Source organism: Muscardinus avellanarius, assembly GCF_963383645.1.
Source record: "Muscardinus avellanarius genome assembly, chromosome: 11".
NCBI classification, from domain to species: Eukaryota; Metazoa; Chordata; class Mammalia; order Rodentia; family Gliridae; genus Muscardinus; species Muscardinus avellanarius.
Genome location: NC_137797.1, coordinates 100,428,827 through 100,456,550, shown reverse-complemented (window position 1 = coordinate 100,456,550; position 27,724 = coordinate 100,428,827). Strand labels below are relative to the sequence as shown.

The following is a 27,724-nucleotide window of genomic DNA, read 5'->3' as shown; positions in this document are numbered from 1 at the left end:
GGAAGTGGCAGACATCAGAAAGGAAGACATGAAAGGGCACAGGTGCTTCATTTGACTTGCAGTGATTTAATACTTGAACATTCAAAGACAAAAGAGATATTACTTAGGGTTTCTATCTGCAAAAAGCAAGCAAAGTGCTTTCATTAAAAATTAATCACTTCTCTTAATTTCACAGAATCCATCTACATACTCATGGACAAAGAGATGGACGAAGGAAGTATATTATATATGTACAATGCAGTATTGTTCAGGCATGAATTAGTACAAGATCATGCCATTTTCAGAAAATGGTTGTAACAGGGATCACGAGTATAAGTGAATATTCAAATTCCATAAAACAAGTATTGTATACTTTCTCTCATACGTGATAGAAAGAGAAAGAAGACATAATTGTAAAAGAGACACTTTTAGAGGAGAAGAAAGATATTAGGAGAGTGAAGAAAAGAACATGAAGCGTATGGAACATGGATATATTGAAGTTCTTTCTATGCATGTACAAATAGACCACAATGAAACCCAATATTCTATATTGTTAATATTCATATATCAATAAATATAAATAACTAATTGAAAGAAAAAATTGTAAAATATTCCTGATAAATCCACATGCAAAAATCTTCAATGAACTACTAGCACATGTGATGCAAGAGCAAAGTAAATGTATTGGAATTCATCCCTGGGATGTAAAATTAGGCAAACATAAACAAATAAATGTGAAATGCTAGATGAACTAGAACATCATCTCCATGAATGCCAATTAATCATTTATAAAACTAAAGTTTCTTTCATGATATATTATTATCAATTTAATCATAGGAGGAACGTACTGCAATGTAGTATAGGGCATATAAAACAAGCCTACAACTAACATCATGGTCACTGTTGAAAAGTTAAAAGGTTTACTTCTAAGATCAATCATAAGGTAAAAATGCCAACATTGCCACTTTTAGTCAGCATAGCACAGCATAGTTCCAGCCAGAGAAATTATGGAAGTAAAAAAAAAAAATTACCAGGCACAAGTTATCCAAATCAGAATAGAAAAAATTATCTTATATAACATGATCTTGTACATAGAGAATCATAAATGCTACAGGCTAAACCTGAAACAATACAAGGATGCCTACACATTCCATGCCATTGAACATTTTACTTGAATGCTTAATCAGCAAAATCAGGCATAGATAAAAGGCACCCAACTTGGAAATAAAAAGTTAAATTATTAATGTTTGTTAACATTAAATTGAAAAACTTCAATATGTTTGAAATCTAAACAAGTTTATAGGTTTAATAACCCTTTAACTCAGCAATCCTGTTTTTAAGAATCTACCTAAAGTTGTATTTGCACATTTCTTTCCTCTTTCTACCTATAGTTGCCCATTTCCTCGTAGGGTAAGAAAAGTCTTCTCTGATGGGCCACTCTGGGAAAATCCCTGGGTTTGCTCTACACAGCTCCTCTTCCCTTTTCTGAATACAGGAGCGGTCATGCTTTTCCCTGAGAGAGGGCCATCCTTTTCTGTTTCATTCTTGCCAGAATCCTTTTAGAAATTAACTGCTCACAAAAAACATTAATTCTCTGATTCTTCCAAGACCTTTCCATTATGGAAGTTCTTGGAATCTTCTAGATTTTTAATGGGGTCATATGACCAACCTTGGCAACAGAACATGAACAGAAATAACTTTCTGCCTTGTGGGCACAAGTCAATAATTGTTATTGGCTACAAGCAGACTTCAGGCTTGGTCAAAACCCACAATGGAAAAAGCACCTGTTCACAGCACAGTTGTTGAAATAAACCTGTTTGTCATTGGAGATCGCCTAATTGGACTGTTACATGAAAGAGATATAATTTCATTGGGTTAAATAAATATCAAAACTTTGATTTTTTTTTTGTGTGTGTGTGTGTGGTACTGGGGATGGAACCCAGGGGTATTATACCTGCAAGCTACACCCCGAGTCCTATTTTTTAGTCCTTTTTATTTTTGAAACAAGGTCTCATTGAGTTGTGAAGTGCTTCGCTAAGTAGCTGAGTCTGTCCGTGAACCAAGATCCTCCAGTCTCCAACTCCCTAATGCAGGGATTACAAGAGTGCACCACCACGCTCAGCCTGGTTTCATTTTTTTTTTTAAATAAATCCTAATGCTGCCTTAAATAATGCAATCTCCTAGAACTCGAAGCAGCTATAATCATTTAGACATCAAACCAGTGTAAATTGGTCTACTGATGCCTGTCTCAAGATAAGATGCTTGTATGATGTGGTTGAGAACAACAGAGAGGAACATATGACCACACCTCCTTTTTTCCCAGTGATGAAGCTCTCTCTTTTCCCTGAGGTCATCCTGTTTGCCACAGGGGTTTGCCCAAGGTTTGATCCATGATAATTCACCTGATCATACACAAGAGTATATTCACTGTTTAGATGGTTCAAAACCCACATTTCCTAGTTTCATTTTTATGAGAAGTATAATGACAGAGAATCATATATAAACAACTTTATACCACCAGATTCTACAAGTTCTTAAAAATTGACTTTTAAATAAATGAGAAGAAAGTCACAGCCAGAGTAAATTAACCAGAAGGAACCATATTTTTGAGCAGATATTTTGATCTGATGTGAATAATTGTATTTCATTTTCAACTTAATAGTTTTCTGGACTTGCTCATATTTTGAAGATTAGAAAACTGATTCAAGGAATTGTGTGGTAGACACTCTGAAAATCTCCAGCAGTCATCAGTGATGTTGAATTGAACATTTGTCTACCTGGACCAGAGCAAGTTTACTGAAAATGGCAGGCTCCGGTGATGACAGGTACACTTGATTACACACTAGTGTCACGCTTTAATGAAGCACATTTATTTCAAGCTGTAGTATTGATTCATATTTTCATAACATTGTTCATTTCCTATCAATTATGTCACTTGAAAATTAATTTCTTTGCCTTATAGAAGGAGCTTGCTCAAGTAATTTTTTCCTTATATTGATGTCAGATCTCAGTAGAATCACATAGCACTTGGGAAGGAATATACACCCCAGTAAGCCAGCGCTGGAAGCCAGGATCGCGAAGGACTCCACAGCCACCATGGCTCTGCCTTTGGTGCTCAGGTAGGTGGGTAAGAAGCAGACCCACACGCTACAGAAAACCAGCATGCTGAATGTGATCATCTTGGCCTCGTTGAAAGTGTCCGGGAGCCTCCTGGCCACAAAGGCAATCATCAAGCTCAGAAGCGCCAGGAAGCCCAAGTAACCCAGGACGCAGTAGAAGGCGGCGGGGGAGCCCTCGTTGCACAGCAGGACCAGGTGGCCAAACTCTGCCTGTGAGTCCACATCGGGGAAAGGGGGGGAAGTTCCCAGCCACACCATGCAGATGCAGCCTTGAATCAGGGAGCCCAGGACGACGATAGCGTTGGAGCCTCGGCTCACCAGCCTCATCTGCGACGCCTTTCCAGGCCTGGTGGCTTTGAAGGCCACCACCACGATGAAGGTCTTTGCCAAAACAGCAGAAACGGCCACAGAGAAGACAACTGCAAAGAACACCTGTCTCAGGGCACAGGTGGCTGGGCTGGGCTGACCAATGAACAGCAAGGGGCAAAGGAAGCAGAGCATCAAGGAGACGAGGAGGACGTAGCTGAGGTTTGTGTTATTTGCTCTCACGATAGGGGTGTGTCGGTAGAGGATAAACAGTCCCAAAATCAGAGCAGAGAGGACAGAAAAACTTACGGCTACAGAGACCAGAACAACTCCTAGAGTGTCTTCATAGGACAAAAATGTCAGAATTCTGGGGAGACACTGAGTTCTATCCTTATTTACATAGTGATCTTCAGGGCACTTGACACACTCACTCATATCTGAAAGGACACAGATGGATTTATTCTGTTCCTCTATCATGGCCCAAATATACACATACCAGGTATACATGTAGAACAGACTGTATTTGTATTCTGAAGAAAATGTACACACATGCTATCATTGGACTATAGCATTAAAAAGTAGATATCTTCCTTAATGTCAGAGAAATCATCTATCACATATTTGATTCCATAAGAAATACACAGAATGAATTGAACTGAGCAATGAGAATTATTATTCTAAATTTGGAAAATTAAGTTGAGAGAAAACTATAAACTGTTTGAAAAATATATTTGTTTGTCTATGAAAAGAACAAATCAGTTTTAGAGGACTTATTTTTTTACTATGGCAAAATATATTTGTTTTTATTTTATTTATATAAATAAATTCTAATTTTTTTTAGAATTACTATGATAGCACAAAATTATCTTGCACAAAGTTTTTTCCATACATTTTGATGTCTTTCTATTATTCAATTTAGTAATTTTTCTACATATAATGTAGTAAATAAATATATAAATAGGGATAAATACATTAAAGAAATTTCAAAACATAAGGAGATGTATAGGCTTATAATATAGGATTTGACTAAAAGATTTTTAGTTTATGCCACTTTTTTTGTGTGGTACTGGGGATGAAAACCAGAGGCATTCTACCTCTGAGGTATACCCCCAGCCTTACTTTTTATTATTTATTTTGAAACATAGTCTCACTAAGTTGCAGAGGGTCTCACTAAGTAGCTGAAAACCTACAGTCCTCTTGTCTCAGTCTCCAATGTACTGAGATTACAAGCATGTGCCATGAACCTGGGCTTATATGCCACATTTTTTTATTAGAAAATATTAGATGCTTAATTTGGATGTGGAATAATATCTCATTAAATTTTTACTGAAGTTAATTTTTAAATACTTAGTATTTCTACGCCGGGTGTGGTGGCACATGCTTGTAATCCCCGCGCCTGGGAGGCGGAGACAGGAGGATCGCGCAGGTTCGAAGCCAGCCGCGCTGGCTTAAGAGACCCTGTTTCCAAATTTAAAAAGTATAAAATAAATAGGTCTGGGAGTGTAGCTCGGAGGTAGAAGGGCTTCCAGGAACCCCAGTACCACAAATAAATAAATAAATAAATAAATAAATAAATAAATAAATAAATAAATAAATACTTAGTATTTCTATGCTGTTAATGTCTCTTCCTAAGGATTAATACAATTAGGGTTTTCTTTTCTTTTTTTTTTTTTAGAAAAGGTGACTTTTTCAGGAATATTCTGAACCACTGTTATAATTGACGATCAAGTTCACCTATTCTCCCTCTTGCTTTCTGTGTAACCCTTTAGCATGTGCATGCAGACTCTGGGTTTTTGCAGATAAAGTATACAGAATATTTAAATTTAAGTGAGAGGAAAGGAGAAGTAGGATCAATAAATAGACTATTACAATCATACATGGGCAGTATTCTAATAATCTGAGAAAAAGCCTATGAGTCACAAAATAAGTCTGAATGCATATTAAAATAATTTTCTCCTTTATCATTTTATAATTATGTTCTTTGTGTCTTTTTAGTTTTTGCCTTAAAGTCTATTTTGTCTGATATAAGTACAGCTATCCCTGATCTTCTGTGGTTTCCATTTGCATGGAATATAGCTTTTATACCTTTACTTTCAGCCTCTGTTTACCTCATAAGTGAGATATCATGCGAACAAGAGAGTTGAGGCTTTTAAAAAAATCTTATTTAGTCAGTCTATATTTTTAAAGGATTTAATCCATTTATATTTGAGCTATAATTATTGTCTTACTATAGCCATTTAAAAATTATTTTTGGTTGTTTTTTCTTCCTCTATTGCTATATTCTTTTATGGTTTGATAGATTTTTGTGGTACTATGCTTTGAACCCTTTCTTTTATCCTTCGGATGTCTGCTAAAGGTTTCTGCTTTGTGATTACCACGAGATTTACATAAAACATACAACCATGTATTCACTTTTATCAATAGTTATATACTTTTCTACATTTTCACATAGCTAATTAACTTCTTCTATTTGGCTTTTTTCAGAACTATTTAGAGAGATCCATTCAAACTGTTGGATATATCAGTATTTTTATAACTAAGTAATATTTCATGGTATAGATATAACCACAGTTTATTTATACATTGGCCCTATTGATGTACATTTGCGTTGTCTCCAGTTTGAGGTTATTACAAATAAGAGATGCAGCAAACAAGCATAAATAAATAAAAGAATTATGAGCAGCCCTTGTTAAATCTAAATCAAATATTTAATGCCGTATTTGAAATTTTAAGATCATTTTACCATCCCTGTAATAATTTGAATTTAAAAATTAAAAGATAAGAAACATATGCGGAACATTCTTTGAGAGTAGAGAAAGTATTTGAATGACTGCAAAAGAGCAAAGGAAGTGATACAAAATGGAGAACTCGACTGACTTGATAGTATTTGTAAATGGATGCTATAATAACTCACTGATAAATAAATGATAAAGAAAGGCAGAGTGGTTAAGAAAAGACGCGCATTTTACCAGAAGAAAATGAGCTTCTGCAGTTTTCAGAAATAGAATATCATCCTGATTGAGATGGTTGTATTTGGAAAGATATCAGGAGAGTAAGCTATCAGAAGTTTGGAAATTATCATCCTGTAGAAGATGGCTGAAATCCTGGAAACGGTTACAGTTTGAACTGTTAGGGTTTGGGGAACTGTTACTAGGGAACCTCTGTTAGGCTCCTGGAGATCATTCCTGTAACCGCAGGCCCTTGTTCTGGACCAGGATAGATATGCACTAGTCCAAACTCTCGCTGAAGATTTAAGTGAGTTTATTATTGCAGTGATAGAAATAAAGAATACAGGTACAGCCCTGTACTATTGCAGAATAACATAGGGGGTGACCCAAAACGAAGTCACCGGAGGCTTCTGGACCCAGAACATTTTATACCAGTAATCTTCTGACCCAACTAGATCTGCGCTGTCTGGGGGGGGGGGGCAGGTCTTTTGTTCTAGATTTATTTGTTAGGACTAGAATGATTCACAAGGTCAGGGGCCATGTGGTATCTGCTCCCCTTTTACAAAGGCCAGTACCCTCCACCCACACTCTGGGAGAACTCTTAGCTTTTGCTAGATGCCATTTGTTATGCAAATCTGTTTTGAAAATGTGAAAGTCCTAGAACTCAACCCCTCTATCCACTTGCTAATTATTTTTAGCGAGGGTAGTTTGAATTATAACAGCTACCTGAGTGCTTTAGAATACGAAGGTCCTAGGTCCCAATCCTCTATCCATTTGCTAATTACTTTTAGTGAGGGTATTTTGTATTATAACAGCTACCTGAGTCCTGGCAGTAACCAAGCTCTAACCATCCATCTCTTTTCCAGATCTGGACTCCATTTTCTGTAATTCAATGCTGGATATTAAATCAAAGGCCTCATACATGCTAGGAATGCAACCAAACCCTACCTCTCAGGTCCAGTGTCCCTATCCTACCTAAAATGATTTCATGCTTTCACACTTCTTAGAATGGCCTATATTATCTGATCCCTGCCCACATCTTTCATATTAAGGACAGTCAATTTCATATCCCTGCTCTATCTTTTACTAACACGGATCTTTATTAATTCCTATCAAATTTCTTTTCTGTTTTAGATTTTGGTATAAAGCCATGTTCCGCCTAAAGCCATGTTACTGTTTTACAAAGTCTGGCTCTGTTTCATCCCCAAGATCTGAGTTCTAATATTACTAAATGGAAATGACTTTCCTGACCCCTCAATTCACATTTGCTCTCCCATATTAATTTTTTATTACACTATTTTCTTGTCTAGTAAAAATGACAATGGATAGTCACATATTTACTTTTGTTCATGTGTTAAATATGTGATTCCTTCACGGACCATAACCTTAAAGGCCAAAGGATGTCTTGTTAAGCACTGTGTACCCCACCTTTGACACAGCATAGTTAACTGTGGTAATGCGAGGTAAATTTTGTAAATAAATAGACATGCAATTGTATAGTATTGGTTGAATAGTTTCCCACACTAGAAAGGCTAAATCCTAACACCACATACCACTGAGATGTGATCATATTTGGAAACATAGTCACTGGAGAATTAATCAAGTTTAGAGGAGGTCATTACAGTGGGCTAGTAGTCTTATGAGTAGTCTTCTGAGTAAAAGACTCTGGTAGTCTTATGAGTAAAAAAAAAACAGCATGTGCTGACAGAAAAACAAGAAGAAATCTATGTGAAGACAGAGGAAGCCTAGTGTGAGAAAAATGAAAGAGAAACACCAAGCCTTGGTGGTCACCGGTGGAAGCAGGTGGACAGGAAAAATCTCTACTCTATAGGTTTCAGAAGAAACATGACCGTGCTGAAACCTTGGCTCTGGCCTCCAGAAATGTGAGACAATTAATATCTGTTGCTCTTAGCAAGTCATGTAGAAAAATACAAAATAAGATTAGTGAATATAGTTCAGTGAATCAGCAATCCAATTTTAAATGGTACTTTACATTTTTAAAATACAGAATTTTATATTAGACACATACCTAAGATTTAATGACACAGAAAGTTTGGAAATGAAAATAAAGAATATTTTACAATGAAAATCACAGGCACTTGGACAAACAACTTTACCTCCAAAAGTTTAAAAAATGAAACAAATGTTCAATTAATGGAAATTAAATGTTGAAATAAAGGGAATGAAGATACATCCAGACACACATTCAAATATGAACATTTCCAGAAGCAAAAATATATAGAAAGTATGAGGTGGAGAAACACCACAGATGACTACAGCATCTAAATAAGAACACTACCCAGGAAAGTCACCAGGGAAGGTGGCTAACAGGAGAAGTCCAGGTGCAGCTGTGCAGGGAGTCAGAGTCTGCAAGGGAACTGGCTTGAGAGTTAAATAAAAACTGTCAGCCATGACCTGTCTATGTCCCTGGATCGAAATAGCCCCAATATAAATATGGATGAGGTCTGGATACAATCAAGGGATTAGGGGGTATGAGAGGCAAACACAACCACTGTCACTTGTCATATCTACATGGATTGACTCTCAGGGTATCAGAGATATTATTCTACTAAATAATCCCTCATAATTCTACCGAGAATTTTACTGTCAAACCAGCAATTGTCATTTGTATGTGCTCTATCTTTTCTCCTTAGCTTCTTTTAAAATCATTATATGTATATATATACATATATGTTTCTATGCAATTCTGCATTTAACCGCAATGTGTCTTGATACAATAATAATTTTTAATTTTACTATTTAGAATGTGATAATTGGTTTATACAAATATAGGTAAATATAAATACATTTATACTATATCAATTTTTGAAAATAGTCTGGAATTATCCCATCAAAGGGCATTTTTTCTCCATCCCCTTGATTTGCTCCTCCTGGCATCCAGATCTCATCCCATCCTGCTTACCGCTGATGTTGCCTGCATGGCTGTGTTCTGGACCATTTCCTCAGATGTATTCCCCTACAATAAATCGTATGACAGCCTTGCCCAATCAACTACTAACCTATCAACTTTTTTTTTCTTTCCTTTTGGAAAAGTGGTTGAACTCAGGGGCATTCTACTTTTGAGCTACACTCATAGCTCTTTTCACTTTTTATTTTGAAACAGTCTTGCTTAGTCCCTGCTGATGGCTGCTCCTGTCTTGGCCTCCTAGTACTGGGATTACAGATGTTTATCACCAGTCTTATCTTTTGTTCTTCACTTATAAAAGAATGTTTTAAAAATCTTTTTCAAAACAGTTTATTTATAACATATTACCTTTACATGTTCTAAAGTAGTACTCTAACTTATTATTTATTATTTCACATTAACTTCTGAGAGTGCAGTTGAAGGAGGGTTCCTCCCAGAGAGCACAGTATCTGCTCCTGGAGGTAGCCAGGGGGCGCCACCAACCTGAACTAACTCAGCCTCCTGCCAGGTGCAGCTGCTCCCTGAGATAAAGAAATGGAGGTGTTCGTTCACCCTCAGAGCTGAAGGTCTGTGTCTCTTTAATTCTCATTTTACTTAGTGGTAAGCCATGTTTCAACTTATACCTTTTCCACATTCAGAATAATTTTTAGGAATTGTTACCTGTTTCATTTGCAAACTCCCCATCTGGGCAGATAATGCATCCAAAGCAACAGATTGGCTTTTCTTCAATAGCTGTTTTTTTGAACCCAGGAGGACAATTAGTGTAGCAATCAGTAGAAGGAGTCTGAGTAAGAGAGATGGAAGAGGGTGAGCTGGTCCAGAAACAAATTGAGCAATTCCATACAGGTGGGAGATTCTGAACTTTATGTGACATAAGAACTTAACCAAGAACTTAGAAACTTCTGGAAAATGTCTAATGACCCCGATGTTCCTCGATACTATGCCCCACCTCTCTTTTCATTGTGCCGCTGAATTTAGGGGGTGAATAATGTCTAACCAAGACCTAATATAAATATGCATATTACAGTAAAACCCAAGAGCTACATTTTTATGTCCTATTCAAGAGATTATTTTTATCCAGAAATACTCATTTCACTTCTCTCATTGGAGCCAGATGTTTAAATTACCACCGATGCCACAAACTTTTAAGAATTTATCTCCCTTAGCAAATTGCTAAGGTGATCTGATTCTACTATTTAGGCAACAAGTCCATTTAATCTGTACCAGCAAAGACAATCTGTTTTTAACTAAACATAAGGAAACAGTTTTCACATGAATCCGAGGGCAGAAAGTTCCCATACTTGTCCTCACAGCAAAGTGAGAAGTAAGGGAAGTCTCCACCCAGTGAGGTCCTGAGTTTTCCTCAGTCCTACTCTGTGAGCGCTCTGGATTCTGAGGAATATCCCCAGCACGCCCATCTAAGGGGATGCTCACCTCATTGTGGTGCTCACCCCACGTGATCAGTTCATCATTTAGTGATAAGTGCTGGGCACCGTGTGATTGGAACGTGAACTCTCCAACCTTCACCTGGGCTTTGGTTCCGTTCAACAGAGACTGGTAGTTAAAGATGTCAAGCCGGGTCGTGGACGTCGTCTTGTTCATAATGTTCCCCTTCCCAACACTTCTTTCCAGTTGGCCTCTCTGCAGGAATGGGTGGAGCTGAAAGTGAAAATAATTTTGAGAACTTGAGTTCACAAAGCCTAAAAACAGGAACAAATGGTATGACCTCTTTTCTTCTAAGTCTCCATCACACACTTATATTGAGTTTAAAATGTACCCAAGGACCGTCTATGGCTATTTGCTTTATATGTGTTGGGAAATAAGTTTCATAAAATCTATATGTGAATTACTAATGTTATCTTCAGTTTGCAAATTAGAACACTGAATTTTCTTATGTCTCCCAGCGAGTCAGTGAGGACACTGGCTCTCTTTTAAAAAGCACTAGCTTCTTATTTTTAAAGAAAAATTTATTAAATAAGGGATTTTAAAGTCAGTGCACAATGACTCCCCAAGAAATATATTCCTATTATTTCACAAATGTAACATAAGCTTCCTAAGTAGAAAAATAATATTGTGAACCCAGGTTTTATGACTTAAAAGAATATAAACTGCTTTTATTTTATTTTATATCCTTTTTTAAATTGTATCACTTTTAAATAATTAATTCCTGTTAATATTGTTTTTTTTTTATTTCAAGTTGCATATTGAAACAAAAAAACATTATTCCTATCACTTTGAAGATCGATAATCCTTTCTATAGAAAATTTATTTGACAAAAACTTTCATTTAGAAAGAAGTTTCGTCAGGATGCTCAGAATTACTTTTTGATAACCACTTATTTATTGAATGACTTGTTCTTTCATTGAAATTTATGACATTTAATTCCATAGAGGATTTAAACCAAGAACATACGCATATAAATTTTACAGAATATATCTAAAATTAAAATCTAAAAATATGTCCACTGAAGTAAAACATGTGCATTGCCAATATTATAAATGTGAGTTAGACAAAAGAAGCTTAAGGGATAACTCAGAGATTGTTGTGGACAAGCTAAATGCCCTCAAGAGAATGCATATATTTTATTTTATATTTTAGTACACTCTTTTGGTATGTCATGATTATACATCATAATGGAGTTCTGAGTGATAGGCAAATATCTGAGCACAGCACTTGGTGTGTTACCCTGACAAACCAACCCCATTCCCTACACTTTTCTGTATAGTCATTGAAAGTAATAATTTCATATATGTCCATAGCATTATTTGTACTGTTTTCTTCATGAAGTCTTTCTCTTCTAGACCACTCTTCATAGCTCCATTTTAGTTCCTCTTCCTTTATCTGGAATCCATTTGTTACCCAATTTCTCACTAACTTCTACATAGGAGAAAAAACATTCAACCCTTCACTTTCTGAGACTGACTAATCTCACCCCATTTTCCTGCAAATGACATAACTTGATTCCTCTTTGTGGCTGCAAAAATCCAGTGTGTATATAAACCACAGTTTCATAACCTATACATCTGTTGATGGACATCTAGGCTGATTCCATAATTTGTTATTGTAAATTATGCTGCTATGAATAGGAATAAAATGTATTAGCATAATATTCTAACTTCAGTTCCTGTGGAAAGGTAAGAATTCATATATTAAAAAGTAAACCTTAGCATGTATGTATAAATGTGCAAGTGTGTTGAGGATTTTTATCATGCTTGTACTAAAATAAAATTTATTTCCATATAAGATTATATGTACTACTAATGTTCAAAACCAAAGTAACAAGTATTAGGGCAAAGGAAAAGAATGAGCTAAAGTAAATATCTAATACCAGGATTATAAATATCAATAAAAGACTTCTAGTTTCCTCTCATTATGTAAAATGTTTTTGGAAGTTGGTACTGAACAGCTAGGAAAACAGCTAAGTAAACTTAAAACCAACAATTCTTTTTAGACACATTAGAAAATTTAAGTAACAAGGCAGGCTGTTCTGTCATAAAAAATATTGAGAGAGGCAAATAAGAAAATGGTGGTTTACTGGAAAGAAAAAAGAAAAACAGGACCCAAGACCTACTGGAAAACTTATAACAGAATTGAAGTAATTCCACAGATTAAGTATCCAATCGTCAGTGAGATGAAAACCCCTAGAGACCTAGGATTGTGGAAATGGGAGATGGGCACATTGACACAGGGTTTTCACCATGGTCTCCACCGGCTTCTCACTGTGAAGATCATAGAATAACATTCTCTTTCATTCAGAAAGGAGAACAAACAGTATTTTGAAACACGCCCAGAACTTTCTGTTTCCCACGGACAAAGGAAACTGCCTTATTGGAGCCCAATCGACCTGGATCAGGGACATAAACACCCTACTCAGGTCCCTTCCAGCCTTCCTGTCTCACCTAAAGGAGAGATAAAGAGATGAGAAGCACTTGGAAGGTTACAGGTCTAGGGCACAGGCCCACTGAAACTCACAGGGCTTATCACCAGATCAAGGAACACTCCCCCATCCCAATCCCCAAGGCAGCAGGGCTCCTCTATGTAAAACTAAGAAAGTGCAAAGATCAGATTGGTTAGAATGTTTAGGGAACACAGAGACTATATGTGAGGCAGAAAACAAAGACAGAAGAGGAACATGAAAACTCAGACAGCTACAGTTAAAGGAAACAGTATAAACAGCTTAAGCAATAGGCAGAAAAAATAAACCCTCATAAAACAGGCTCAATAAAGGAGCCTCAGTTGTTTTTTTCTCAATATATCAGGCCTCATTATACTTCATGCTAAAAGACAAAAAAAAAAAAAAAAAAAAAAAAAAACAATGATGTTACCTAGGGATAAAGGATGCAACAGAACAAGATGGTGAGGATGTGGAGAAGTGGGAACTCTAAAACATTGTTGGTAGGATTGCAAATTAGTGCAACCACTTTGGAAAATAGTATGGAGAATCCTCAGAAGAATGGGAACAAATCTACCATTTGATCCAGCAATACCACTGTTGGGTATCTACCCAAAAGAAAAGAAACCAAACTACCAAACTAATGCATGTGTATCTATGTTCATAGCTGCACAATTCACCATTGCCAAACTATGGAACCAGCCAAGATGTCCATCAACAAATGAATAGATTACAAAACTGTGGGATATGTACACAATAGAATTTTTCTCAGCCATTAAAAAAAAATGTAATTACATCATTTTCAGGGAAATGGATGGAACTGGAGGACATTATGCTAAGTGAGATTAGTCAGTCACAAAAAATAAGCAATCAGATGCTTTCTCTAATATGTGAAAGCTAAAGAGAAATGGGTCATAGGAGGAACTCTAGATGAAAAAGGAAATCCTATAGAGGAGCAAGCAAGACAACCTAAATAAGAGGATGGGAGGGGAAAGAAGGAAATTCTCTAAAGTCCAGCCCACGTGTTGAATCGTGGGTGGGGCATTCATTTGAGCCACCCCTCCATGCCATTCTGACATGGGGCTGTAACTATCTTCTGTATTTCTATCTTTTTAATAAATTCCTTCTTTAAATTTTCAGCAAGAGTCTGGGCTAGTGTGTATTCACCCTTAGTTCTGGACAAGAACCCGTAGTTTTTCTGTGTTTTGGGTTTTGTTGTGGTTTGAGGGAAATTGTGTCCAGGACCCTAACAGGGGTCCCCGGGGACAGTTTTCCCAAAACCATAACTTTCCCACACCATAACAAGGATGATGTTGACATATAAATAGATATCTAAAGCAAAGAAATAGAATTGAAACCCATAAATAAACTGACATTTACCAGGTCAGCTGTTATTGAGAAAGGCCTTAAGAATATAAAATAGGGGTTGAAGTTAATCTCTTTGATTAATATTATTAGTAAATCTGGCTCTCCACAGGTAAAATGAGAATTATAATTGTTATCTTAAACCAACTACAAATTATGAGCTACAGAAGAAAAATAAAATGCTAATAATATTTTCATAAATAAGCTATACAACAAAAATATAGCTTTGTTGATTAGGAAATTATAGTGAGTATGCAATATAATTTTTTACAAAAATTTTGTAATTAAAATTCTTAAAATGACTATAACATGCAGTGTTTCAATGCTCTATTTGTTCCTAATGATATAAAAATAAAAATATGTATAACCACATAATAGTGAAAATATTATTGACAAAATAAGCTCAGGATCTGATAAAAAAAATTTGCAAATACTATGATTAGTTTTGTGATGAAAATATCAAGTTATCAAGGCAGAAAAGATTAATCTTCCAAAATCATTTTGCTATAAGTGTCAATTCTTATAAAGGGACAACTAGGAAATGATTATGAATCAAAAAATGGAAAGGACAACCCATGGCCCGTTACCCTAAAATAACACAAGAATGAGCTGCTCCTACCTGCCAAGGATGAGGAATCAGACTCTCATCTTTCTCAAGGGATTCTTCTTCCTGTCTGAGTGAGAGTTCTTCATGAAGAGCCTGGGCAATGGCGTGCACAGCAGCATACACCTTGTGACTCTGGGCCGAGGTGTTCATGTCCCAAACATGCAGACTTCGACTTGCCAGGGTGTCATTTTGTGCACATCGACTCAATTTTCTAATCCCATCTTTAGACAAATAAGGACATTCGAATAGCATAGACCACACATCCTGGATAAAGATATCATGAGGATATTTTGCAGGCTGAACACTTCTGAGAAAATCTTTAAAGCCAGGAATCTCATCCATATGGAAAGAAAAGGATAACCCTCCACCAAAATATGTATAACCTTGACTTGGTCCAAAGGGTATTGTCATATCCCAATCAGAGATTGTGACAAAGATATATCCAGTTACATCATAGCAAATAATGTTATATGCAAATCTGAGTAGAGAATATGTGTCACCAAATACAACACTGACATTTGTAAACACAATTTTCATTTGAAAAATGCCACTATCAACTCTCTCCTCAGCAGGAAACTCTGGAATCCTTTCTGAAAATGCAACACACAATCCATTGTTGGCCATTTCTTGGGTCATGTCCCTGAGGAATATTTCTCCTCTGATGTTATCTGGAAACACAAGGCCAACCCAGACCCAACGAAAGTGCAGCAGAATTCGGGTAATCCCCTGATACAGGGCTTTAGATTCCCTGGGAAACTGGTAAAGAGATGGGAGTTGGACTCTGTCCCTCAGGCTGAGGTCAAAGGCACCATAGCTGATCTAAATAGAAGACAAAATTATGATACATATTTATCAATAATTTGATTTATTCTTTTTTCTTACATGGACTGTATAATTAAAACTATTAAAGGAATTACTTTATGGAGAAATAGCCATGTATTTTATTTCACTCATTATTTAATTTCCACTTCTTATTTTTATACCATGATGCATATTCCTTTTAAGTCTGATACACTGTTCCTATCAAGTAAAGCAAATTTTCAGAGATTTGATGTACAATCTCAAATTTTCTGTTATTGACCTCTATGCTTTTTGAGCAGAGATGTAATGAAATATTAATGCTCTAGATATTTTTCTATGGCTACAATGTATAATCAAAATAACTCCAAAGACAAATATATTAAGCATTTTGTAATTCTAAATTGAAAGAACTCTATATTACCTAGCCATCCTTGTACCTTCCTGTTATCTTTAAAATAGATATTTAGCTATCACAAAATGAAGGATTCACATCTGAATATTTTTTCTTCACATATAATCTATTATATCCCATTCCTACAACCACTCCCATCATTCTACACTACTGCAGAGAAAACCCAACTGAGTTTTCTCTTCTACCACTCCTACATGTTTCTTGACTTTACCATTTAAGCCTATTATATTACATGTCCAGTATTTTCAAGACTAAGTCACTGATGGTGAATATGCTAATTCAAATGGCCATTTACCATAATTCATTTTAAGTAATCTACTATTGGCTTAAAAAAGTTGATCACACCACATACACATAGCGAGAAAATTCAGTGGATCATCAAAAACAATTTTGAAAATTTATAATTCAATAAACTAGAAAACATAGAAGGGGTCAAGATATTTCTATACACATACAGTCTACCTAAATTTAATCCAGATGAGATAAGAAACCTAAACTGACCAATAGCAACCAAGGAAAATAAAAGTGCAACGAAAGCCTTCCATGAAAGGAAAGCCCAGGTAGACTCAGGTAGACTCCTAGCTGAATTCTACAATTTTACAGAAAAACTAAATGCAAATTATTCTACAACTCAAAACTAATGGAATCCATCCAAACTTCTTCTATGAGGTCAGTATCATCTTAATACTAAACAACAAAGAAAGATTCCTCAGGCAAAAAAAAAAAAATTACAAATACCCTTGATGAATATAGATACAAATATACTCTAAACAAAATACTAGTGAAATTCGTTCAAAACCATGAAAGACACCTGCATGGTAGCACACACTTGTAACCCTGGCACTTGGGAGGCAGAAACAAGAGGATTGGGCAGGTTCGAAGCCAGCTATGCTGGCTTAAGAGACTCTGTTTCCAAATAAAAAGTATAAAAATAGGTCTGGGAGTGTAGCCTGGAGGTAGAAGGGCTTCCAGGAACCCCAGTACCACCAACAAAAAACCCCAAAACAAACAAAAAACCACACACACACACACACACACACACACACACACACACAAGAAAATTGTATATTATGAACAAGTTGGTTTCAGGGATGCAAGTCTGATTCACCATTGCAAATGAATACCTATCATTAACCACATAAGTAGAACAAAAGACAAAAATTGCATGATCTTCTCAATAGATGTTAAAAGCATTTGCTAATATCCAACACCCATTCATCTTAAAATACTGCAGAAAATTAGAAGAGAGAGAACTTACCTCAACATTATTAAGGCAACGTACAATAAACTCAAAACCAACGTCACACTGAATGAAGAAAAACTGCAGAAATTTCCTTTAAAATGAGGACCAAGACAAGGATGCCCATTCTCATAACTTTTTTCAATACAGCCCTTGAGACTCTTGCAAGAGTAATAAGACAGAAGAAAAATATAAAGGAATTCAAATAGGAAAAGAACTAAAATTATCTCTATTTGCATATGACATGATCCTCTATTTAGAAGATGTTAAAAGTCAACCAGAGGATATTCAAAATGATGACTGTGGGACGCAGCACTTCTCAATAGTCGAAATAAATAAATAAATAAATAAAGCTCAACTACCAAGAAAGCAGCATCTTAACTAACAAAATAAATACATCTCAGAAACCAAAACAGATTCAGGAACCTTGGCAGAAGGAATCCAGGAACCCTGAATGTGGGGAAAAAAGAGGGGGGGTCAAGTATGGGATCTGCTGCAGCCACAGCAGGGCGCTGGTGCCAGCGTGGGCTGTCGCCCCAAATCGCAGCCACTGGAATTGACTTACACCATCGTGGCAACATAACCCAAGAGGAAAAGTCTTTCGGGCACCCAGGGTGCCAGGAATCTGAGCCACCGCTGCGCCAGGCCACCCGCCACCGATAAGCTGCCCGGGGAGAGGAGGCTCGGGCTCCGCTCCTCCCCATGCCACCCGGGCTGCTGCCACCTCCAGCCCCAGCCCAGTCCCGGCCTCAGCACCACCTCAGCCGCTGCTGCCTCTGGCCCCAGCACAGCCCCAGCCCAAGCCCGAACCCGCGCGGTCCCACCCGGGCGACCCGAGGCCCAAAACAGACTCTGGGACTACAACAGAAGAAATCCAGTAATTTTTACCTGAGAGAGTCACTGCAACACACACAAAAGGTGCCATATCGAGCTGCCAGCCCTAAAAGGATTTGGGGGAATGGCAACGCTGGCAGCCCTGAGACTAAGAGTCTGAAAGTGACCATAGAGTTCTAACATCTTAAGCTTCCAGTTCACCCGAGCACCTGAGCGGCACCGTTGGTGCACCAGAAGAGGCACCCACAGAGACACTGGGAGACCTGCAGGGTCCCCGACACGGACCATCCATACCCCCAGAAACTCAGATATGGAAGGCCTGCCAGTCCTTCAGAGCCCCTGACTGGGCTGCCAGGTAACAGCATGAGCTCAGATGAGCCACAGGAGCCATGGGCATGCAGTGAGTGTCACTAGACACTGCGACAACCGAGGTTGGCAGTGTGCGCACAGGGGGACACCTTCAACCCCACTGCCACAGCAATGGCACTTAAAGCGTGATACTTGCACAGGGCCACAAGGGGTTGATCCAAGCAAATACAAGACATTGTCATATACGCTGTATATTAGTAAAACGGGACTGTTGCCTTTTCTTTTCTTTTTTTTTTTTCCTCTTTTTTTTGCCAATTTTGTTTTATTCTTCTTTTTTGGTTTCTGGGTCTTTTTTTCAGTTTTCAGTTTTTTGGGGTGTTATTCTTTTTTATTTTTTATTTTTTAATTTTATTTGAGTTTCTTGTTTGGATCTTTCACTTCATATCACATGATTGTTAGGTTGTTTTATCTTATGTTTATCCTGTTTTTTCTCTTAACCCTTTTTGTTCTCTTCTGTGGTCCATTTTTGTTTTGTCGATGCTGCTGTTTATATTTGATGTATAATAGTCTTTCTGCCTCATTTTGTTACTTTATCCATTTCTGTGTGCTCCTTCCCCCACTCCCTCTACAAAAGTCTACAATTTAGACTAGCTTCCTTCAAATCTTTCCTCTTGTCCCCTAACTGTATCTCTTTCTTTAACACACAAAGTCTCTCACATCTCCATACTTAAACATTCTAATAAATACAAGAGTCCTACTATCTAACCTTCTCCCATTCTCAACCTGATTCAACCCTATTATACTTAAATTCTTCCACAACCTAATTATATTCTCTACCTTACCCGAATCCTGCACCCATCACCCTAGCTACTCCACCATCACCCAATCCTCACCACTCAAAAAAGTACTGCTGACCTGTTGACTCTTCTAAATCCATACTACTAAGATTGGACTATACATAATACCCACAAACAATGGGAAGACATCAGAAAAACAGGCCTGAGAACTTTGAAAGTATGAGAACAAGGAATAGTGGAGAAATGATAGAAGTCACGAATACTGACCTACAAGAAATGCAAAAAGGGGAGTTCCGAATCTTGATCTACAATATGATGAAAGGATTTTTAAAAAGTCTAGAGGATATGAAAGATGAATTAGAAACACTAAGAAAGAATCAGGAAGAGGTCTGGAATGAAATGAAAGAATCAATAAATGAAATAAATGAAATGAAGACAGCAATAGAAAGAAATTCTGGAAGATTAGATGAAATGGAAAACAGAATATCACTGTTAGAAGACAGTACATCCAAAACTGAAAACATGGTCAGCAGTATACAGAAATCATTACAGCAACAAAACCTAAAGATCCAGCAAATATGGGATAATATGAAGCACCCTAACTTACGGATAATAGGCATTGAAGAAGGGATAGAGGTACAGACCAAGGGCATCTGTAATCTCTTCAAAGAAATAATTTCAGAGAATTTTCCAAACATGGAAAGAGATTTGGATCTTCATGTCCAGGAGACATACAGAACACCATTAAGACAAGATCAAAGAAGGACCTCCCCACGCCGCATAAGAGCCAAAATGACCAACATAGAGGCCAAGGAAGGAATCTTAAAAGCATTAAGAACAAAAGGACGGGTGACATACAGAGGCAAAATAATAAGAATCACCCCGGACTATACAACCCAGGTCATGAATGCCAGGAGAGACTGGTACAACGTGATTTAGACCCTGGAAAAAAATAACTTCCAACCAAAACTACTCTATCCAGCAAAACTACTTTTCAAAATTAATGGAAAAACAAAAGTGTTTCAAGAAAAACAGAATAAAAAAATTCACGAATTCAAAGCCAACACTAGAGAAAATTCTTAAAGAAATAAACCATAAGGAAGAAAAAAGAAGCAGACTTCAGAACCAGAGAATAGAGGAATAAATGGGCCATTTAAGTAAATAAGAAAGACCAAACTACCCAATAGAAGACAGAACACAAAATGACAGAAAACAAAAATCATATTTCAATAATATCTCTTAACATCAAAGGACTTAACTCACCAATCAAAAAACATAAACTGGCAATGTGGATTAAAAAACATAATCCAAATATATGCTGTCTGTAAGAAACTCACCTTACAGCCAAAGACATTCACAGACTGAAAGTGAAAGGATGACAAAAGATATACCATGCTACTGGAGACCAAAAACGAGCAGGGGTAGCAACCCTGATATTTAACAAAACAGACTTTAAACTAAAACACATCAGAAGAGACAAATCAGGGCACTTCCTTTTATTAAAAGGAACAATACAATAAGAAGATATAATGATAGTAAATATTTATGCCCCAAATGTGGGTGCAACCACATTTGTAAAACAAACCCTTCTGGACGCAAATACAATAATTCTGGAAGACTTTAATATGCCTCTCACACCACTGGATCGATCTTCAAGGCAAAAGATGAGTAAAGACTCCTTAGAACTAAAGAAAACTATAAATCAAATGGAACTAATAGACATTTACAGAGTATTTCAGCCAGGAACTACAGAATACACATTCTTCTCAGCAGCCCATGGAACCTTCTTCAAAATAGACCACATCCTAGGACACAAAGAAAGCACCAGCAAATTCAAAAAAAATGTAATATAATTCCTTGCATCTTTTCAGACCATAATGGAATAAAAGTAGAAATTAACAACAGGATATATACATCATAAGTAAATGAAAATTAAACAAGGAAAAAGCATTGGCAGTCTCATTTAAAGTATATTTACTTTAAAAATAACGACAGGAATTTTAAGAAGAAAGGTAATATAGTCTTTCACTAAGGCAAACATGAGGAGGGAGGGGGAGAAAATGGGGTGGGAATTGAGAAAGGGCTATATGATTGATTTGTGCATGTATATCTCTACCATCTTGTACCCCATTAAGATGTATGACTACAATGCACCAATAAAAAAATTAAAATAAAAAATGAGTTTCTTAAAAAAGAAAGATATTAGTTCTTGTGCCTTATGCTTCTCCTTTTTTTTTTTTTCCAGTACTGGGAATAGAACCTAGGGACATTCAACCTCTGAGCTTCATCCCAGCCCTATTTTTTTTATTTTTTATTTTGAAACAGGGCTTCACTGAGTTGTAAAGGGCCTCACTAAGTAGCTGAGGCTGGTTTTGAACCTGTGCAATCCTCCTGTCTCAGCCTCCCAAATGTTGGTATTACAAACGTGCACCACCACACCTGGCCTAATATGTTTTAATAAGAGTTTTCATTTTTTATTTATTAATGAACTTTAGTCATATATCTTAATGGGGTACAAAATGGTAAAGGCATACATGCATACATTTCTATCACTATGCATACAAACATGAATACATTTGATTCAAAAATACTATTATGAGAAAAATATATAAGGGTAGTTGTCACTGATCAAGAAAAGTTTTTTTAAGACAGGAACACAAATTGAATAGTCATTTTAACAGAGGAAATTGAAAACAAAATAAATGTTTTTAAAGCTAAATCAGCTAAATGAACTTTTTAGAAATAAATGTTATGTTGAAATTTAAAATGAAATCAATTAAAATAATTCACCATAAATTAAAATATTTATAGTATTTACTCTTCAAAAAAGTAGAGAAGATTTAAAATATGTGAACAGAATTGACATATACAAATATAGCTATAATGGTCTATTATTGCATAGCAAAATAGAATGGATAATAACACCCACCAACAGTGAAAAATTATTTATTTATCATCTATATATTTTCTTCCATTTAAAAGTTTTCAATGAGAAATTATATTATAAAAATACATTGTTATGTTATGCATTATATTTATAAAACATTTAATTGCTTGAGAAAATACATGCATTATTAACATGCATAATAGAATCTGGGGCATATGTTACTGTATTATTATGTTTAACCTTAAAAGTCAGATTTTTTTACTTACCTGTGGTATATTATATAGAGATAGCACTTGAGAACTCTGAGTTGATATTAATGTTGAAATACCTCCTATAACAGCCACCAGCTTGTCTTTCTTCTCAGTCCTGCAGTTGTAATTAGGGACTGGAGGACTCTTTCCTGAAAGCAGAGACATGGAACTCTCCGTGGCCTTCATCTCAATAAAATCTGTGTTGAAGATATAGAAGCCCAGAGACAGATTGAACAACATATTCACGTCCTTGTTGATTTGTTCCACAGCAAACACCATGGCCAGCAGGTGCTGATAGTGCTTGGTAAGAGCTCTAGAATGCAAAGGTGGAAAGGATATTTTATTGCTATTTACTGTAAAACAAGAAGAGTCATGCAAAAAATACAAGTGAAAATATATGAAATGAACAGGACATTCTAAATTGAAAATTTTGGCACTGAAATCAATCAGATTGGTAGTCTGATTTATGATAAAATTTACAATTTTAACCTTTTGATGTACAGTTTAAGTCTGAGAAAGATAGGTCAGGGGAAGAAGTAAATGAAAAAGAGAAATAAAATTTAGAATAACATAGGATGTTTTTTGTCTCGGATAATAGCATGTAGCTCAGGAGAAAAATATAATGTGGTAGATTACTTATGGCCACACAAATATGAAGGTAAATACAGTAATTGAAGCAAAAAGTTTATAATAAAATATCCTACATCTTTCTTCATGAAAAATAATTATCAACTTCAGAATGCATTTTCACCTATCTGTGCTGTACAGAGAAGCCACATACTTACACAAAAACAAAATCTGGCAAATACACTGTATCCTGAAATCCAAACATATATTTGGTGTCCCTAAGAGTCGCTCTTAGGGAAAAGAGCCCACCAATAATGACATCTCCATCCTGATAGCAGCCCGGAGAAGCAGGGATAGCTGATAAGAGGGTAGAACTTTGCTCCTGAAATAAAAAGAAAATGACAAGAAGAAGAAAAGCAAAAGGTAATTTCATATTAACACTGACAAATATTAGTGTAACTGACAACACCTTAAAAATAGAGTCTATTGAGAATCTTCTCAAGAGATGCTCGTGACTAACAGCACTGTGTTCAAACACAGGCCTCTCCATTTGACATGGGGCCAGTTTTTAAAGCTTTGGCTTGGGTCTGATGTAATGTGCTATACGTAAACATTGCCTTGTTTTCTTGGAGTGCGTTTGATTAGCCTCTGCCCCACCATAAATTCATGGTGCATTCATACAGTTAATGTCAGTCTCCAAGGGGCCCTAACTCTCCAAGTTCACACCTGGTACTGTTTCTCATACGAAAAACATCATCGAAAACAACTTTAAATCAGAAAAAGCCTTCTAGGGATTTTGTATCCTTAGTGGGTTCAGACTAATTAGGTATGTCAAGTACCACAGAGTACTATACTGAAATTATATCAGCATATGTCAAGAAACTTCGTCCAAATGATTTCTCCATTATTATCAAAGGTTGATAAGATAGGAAGTCCCAGATATGAGGAAGGAGGATATCAAAGTGCAGAGTGGAGCCTAATGCTTGAATAATCTTGTATACATTTCTGCAAAACACATTTCACAGAACCCACTCAAGTGCCCATGGACAGATGAATGCACATAGACAATGTATTATATGAACACAATGGAGTGTTATTAAGCCACGAATAAATCCAATACCATGCCATTTGCAGGAAATGCATGGAATTGGATATCATTATGTTAGGGAAATCCTCAGACTCAGAAGCACAAGAATTAAATATTTTTATGACATATGTAAAATCTAGATAAGGGTGATATAGAAGTAGAGGAGACACATTTAGAAGAGATCAAAGAGAAAGGTAAAAATGGGTGTGGTAATAGACATATTCAAAGTACTATGTGAAATATGTGCTATGTGAAAATATGCCACAATGAAACCCATTATTCTGTATTGACATATGCAGTACTAAATATAAACGTTCAGTGAAAACAAATGTAAAGTTGTAGAATACTCTTTTATGATCAGAGATGCAAAAATCTTCAAGAGAAAACTAACAAAATTTGAAAACACACTTCCAGTACTATACATCACATTAAATTAGAATTTATCGCTGAGATATAAGATTGGTTCAACGTACACAGGCCAACAAATAGTAAACAGATATAGCACATAAATAAATATGGTAAAAATAATAACATCTCAGTTGAAGCCAATGAAGAATTTTCGGAACTAAACCTTTCATGGAAATAATTTTCATCAATTTAGTCATAGAAGAAATGTATTGCAAGCTGGGCATGGTGGTGCACGCTTGTAATCCCAGTACTTAGGAGGCTGAGAGAAGAGGATTGCAAGTTTGTGGTCAGTCTCAGCTTCTTTGTGAGGCCCTCCACAACATAGTGAGACCTTGTTTCAAATTAAAGAATAAAAATAGGGCTGGGAGTGTAGTTCAGAGGTAGAATGCCCCTGGGTTCAATCCATAGTACAGAAAAAAAAAAAAAACGAAAAGAAAAATGTACTTCAGTATAACACAGGTCATACGAAACAAACCTACAGCAAACATCACAGTCAATGGTGAAAAGTACAAAGTCACTCCTCAAAGACAATGAACAGGAAAATATTCACTATTTGCCATTTTTAATGAGCATAATACTAGTTGTACTGTTCAGAGGATTTACAAAGAAAAAATTAAGGGTATCAGGATCTAAATCAAAAGGGAAGGAATGACCTCACATAGCATTACCTTGAAGATAAAAAATCATAAACACTCTAGAAAAAGCAATACAAGGACCATCACTCGTCATTCAGTATAGTACCAAGATGTCTAACCAGTGAAATAAAACAAGAAAAAAAGAGATCCTAATTGGAAAGGAAAAGTTAAATTATTAATATTTGTCAAATTGGAAATCTCAATATATTTGAAATCTAAGCACATTTATAGAGCTACTGACCCTTTAACCCAGCAATTCTATTTATGGGAATCTATCAGTAGTACATGCGTCTGCTTCTCTCTGCCTCTGCATGTGTATTTAGCTGTGGAGCACAAAATAAATTCTATGATGGATGGGTCAATCTGGGAAAATCACTGATTTTTTTCTGCACAACCCTGGCTGTCTTTCTTTTGGGGACATGACTGACCAAGCTTTACCCTGAGAGAGAAGATCTCTTCCTAATTTTACTCTTGCCAGAATCCTCTTGGGGAGGAACTTCCCACAAGAAACAGATTCTTCCAAGAGCTCTCTCTCCCGCATGATGTTTTCAGAATCTTCTAGATTCTTAATGGAACCATGAGACCATTCCTGATAACAGAACAGTGATAACTTTTACATCTGGGGTAGGACAGTTAAGGATTGGTATCTTTCCTCACCATTCTTTTCTGTGTGTGATTATAACCAGATCTGGTAGAGACAAAAGATGAAAGGTACTGACTTGCTGAGCAGTATGTTGAAAAGATTGCTGTCCACAAGAGCACATACTTGGATTGGTTACGCAAAAGAGAAATACCTTCTATTATTTCCAAGTACTGCACCTTTGGGTCTGTATTTTTCTAGCCACCGACTTTGCCTTAAATAATACAATATCTTAGAACTAAAAAGAGTTACAATAATTTAGACTCCAAAGTACTGTAAACGTGTTTCAAAGTGAAATTTCATAATCAAAGCAGAATATCACAGTATAAACTGAGAGAATGGCAGAAATGAACAAACCTAAATTCATGTTGCTGGTGATGTACATGTCGGGACAAGGCTTTTGTATGAAATGAAAGGACAGAGGACAACACTTGATTTCTAGAAGATAATTTGAGAATTTGAAAAATCATATGTTATTATCAAGAGGACAAAGAGAGAAAAATTCAGTAAATGTTAACATGATTTGATTCAATTTTGTACAAAATTTTAGAAAATTACAGAGATAAATGGATATAAAGGAAAAGCATGTCAATGGTGGAATGACATGAGCTGAGTCCAAGATGCACCAGTTTGTTTAGTTTTATATTAAGAAAGCTATTTATCCTTTATAAAACCCTATTAAAAATAAGCAAAGTGGCCGGGCGTGGTGGCGCACGCTTGTAATCCCCGCGCTTGGGAGGCGGAGACAGGAGGATCGCGCAGGTTCGAAGCCAGCCGCGCTGGCGTAAGAGACCCTGTTTCAAAAATATAAAATAGGTCTGGGAGTGTAGCCCGGAGGTAGAAGGGCTTCCAGGAACCCCAGTACCACCAAAAAAAAAAAAAAAAGCAAAGTGCTTTCATTAAAAAATTAATGGCTTTGCTTAATTTCACAGAATCCATCTACATACTCGTGGACAGAGATGGATAAAGGTAGCATATTATATACGTACAGTAGAGTGTTATTCAGGCTGAATTAATACAAAATCATGCCATTTTCAGAAAATTGTTGGAATAGGGATCATGATTATAAGTGAATATTCAAATTCCATAAAACAAGTATTGTATACTTTCTCTCATTTGTGATAAAATGATAAAGAAGACATAGATGTAAAAGACACACTTTTAAAGGAGAAGGTGGATATTAGGAGAGTGAAGAAAGGATCATATAGAAAGGTGTGAAGCATGGATATATTAAAGTTTTTTTATTTTTTATTTTATTTTTTATTTTTTATTTTTATTTTTTTGGTGGTACTGGGGGTGGAACCCAGAGGCTTTCTACCTCCGGGCTACACTCCCAGACCCCTTTTTAAAAAATATTTTATTTGGAAACAGGGTCTCACTAAGTTGCTGAGAGCCTCACTAAGTAGCTGAGGCTGGCTTCAAACCTGCGCGATCCTCCTGTCTCAGCCTCCCAAGCGCGGGGATTACAAGCGTGCGCCACCACGCCCGGCTCATATTAAAGTTTTTTATATGCATGTAAAACTATACTACAAGGAAACCCAATATTCTGTTACTAATATTCACATATTAATAAATACAGCCGGGAGTGGTGGCGCACGCTTGTAATCCCCGCGCTTGGGAGGCAGAGACAGGAGGATCGCGCAGGTTCGAAGCCAGACGCGCTGGTTTAAGAGACCCTGTTTCCAAATAAAAAAATATAAAATAGGTCTGGGAG

General features: G+C 36.4%; 1 protein-coding gene across 1 annotated transcript; it reads right to left on the bottom strand.

Moving 5' to 3' along the window:
- Nucleotides 1-2,921: 2,921 nt before the first annotated feature.
- Nucleotides 2,922-25,911, bottom strand: LOC308269624 (vomeronasal type-2 receptor 26-like; the record flags this gene model as incomplete). The annotated part of the gene is made up of 7 exons (XM_080704991.1): nt 2,922-3,841; nt 9,939-10,062; nt 10,713-10,937; nt 15,155-15,961; nt 22,689-22,986; nt 23,459-23,622; nt 25,840-25,911. The coding sequence occupies 7 exons, from the start codon at nt 25,909-25,911 to the stop codon at nt 2,922-2,924; spliced, it is 2,610 nt and encodes an 869-aa protein (XP_080561117.1).
- Nucleotides 25,912-27,724: the final 1,813 nt, after the last annotated feature.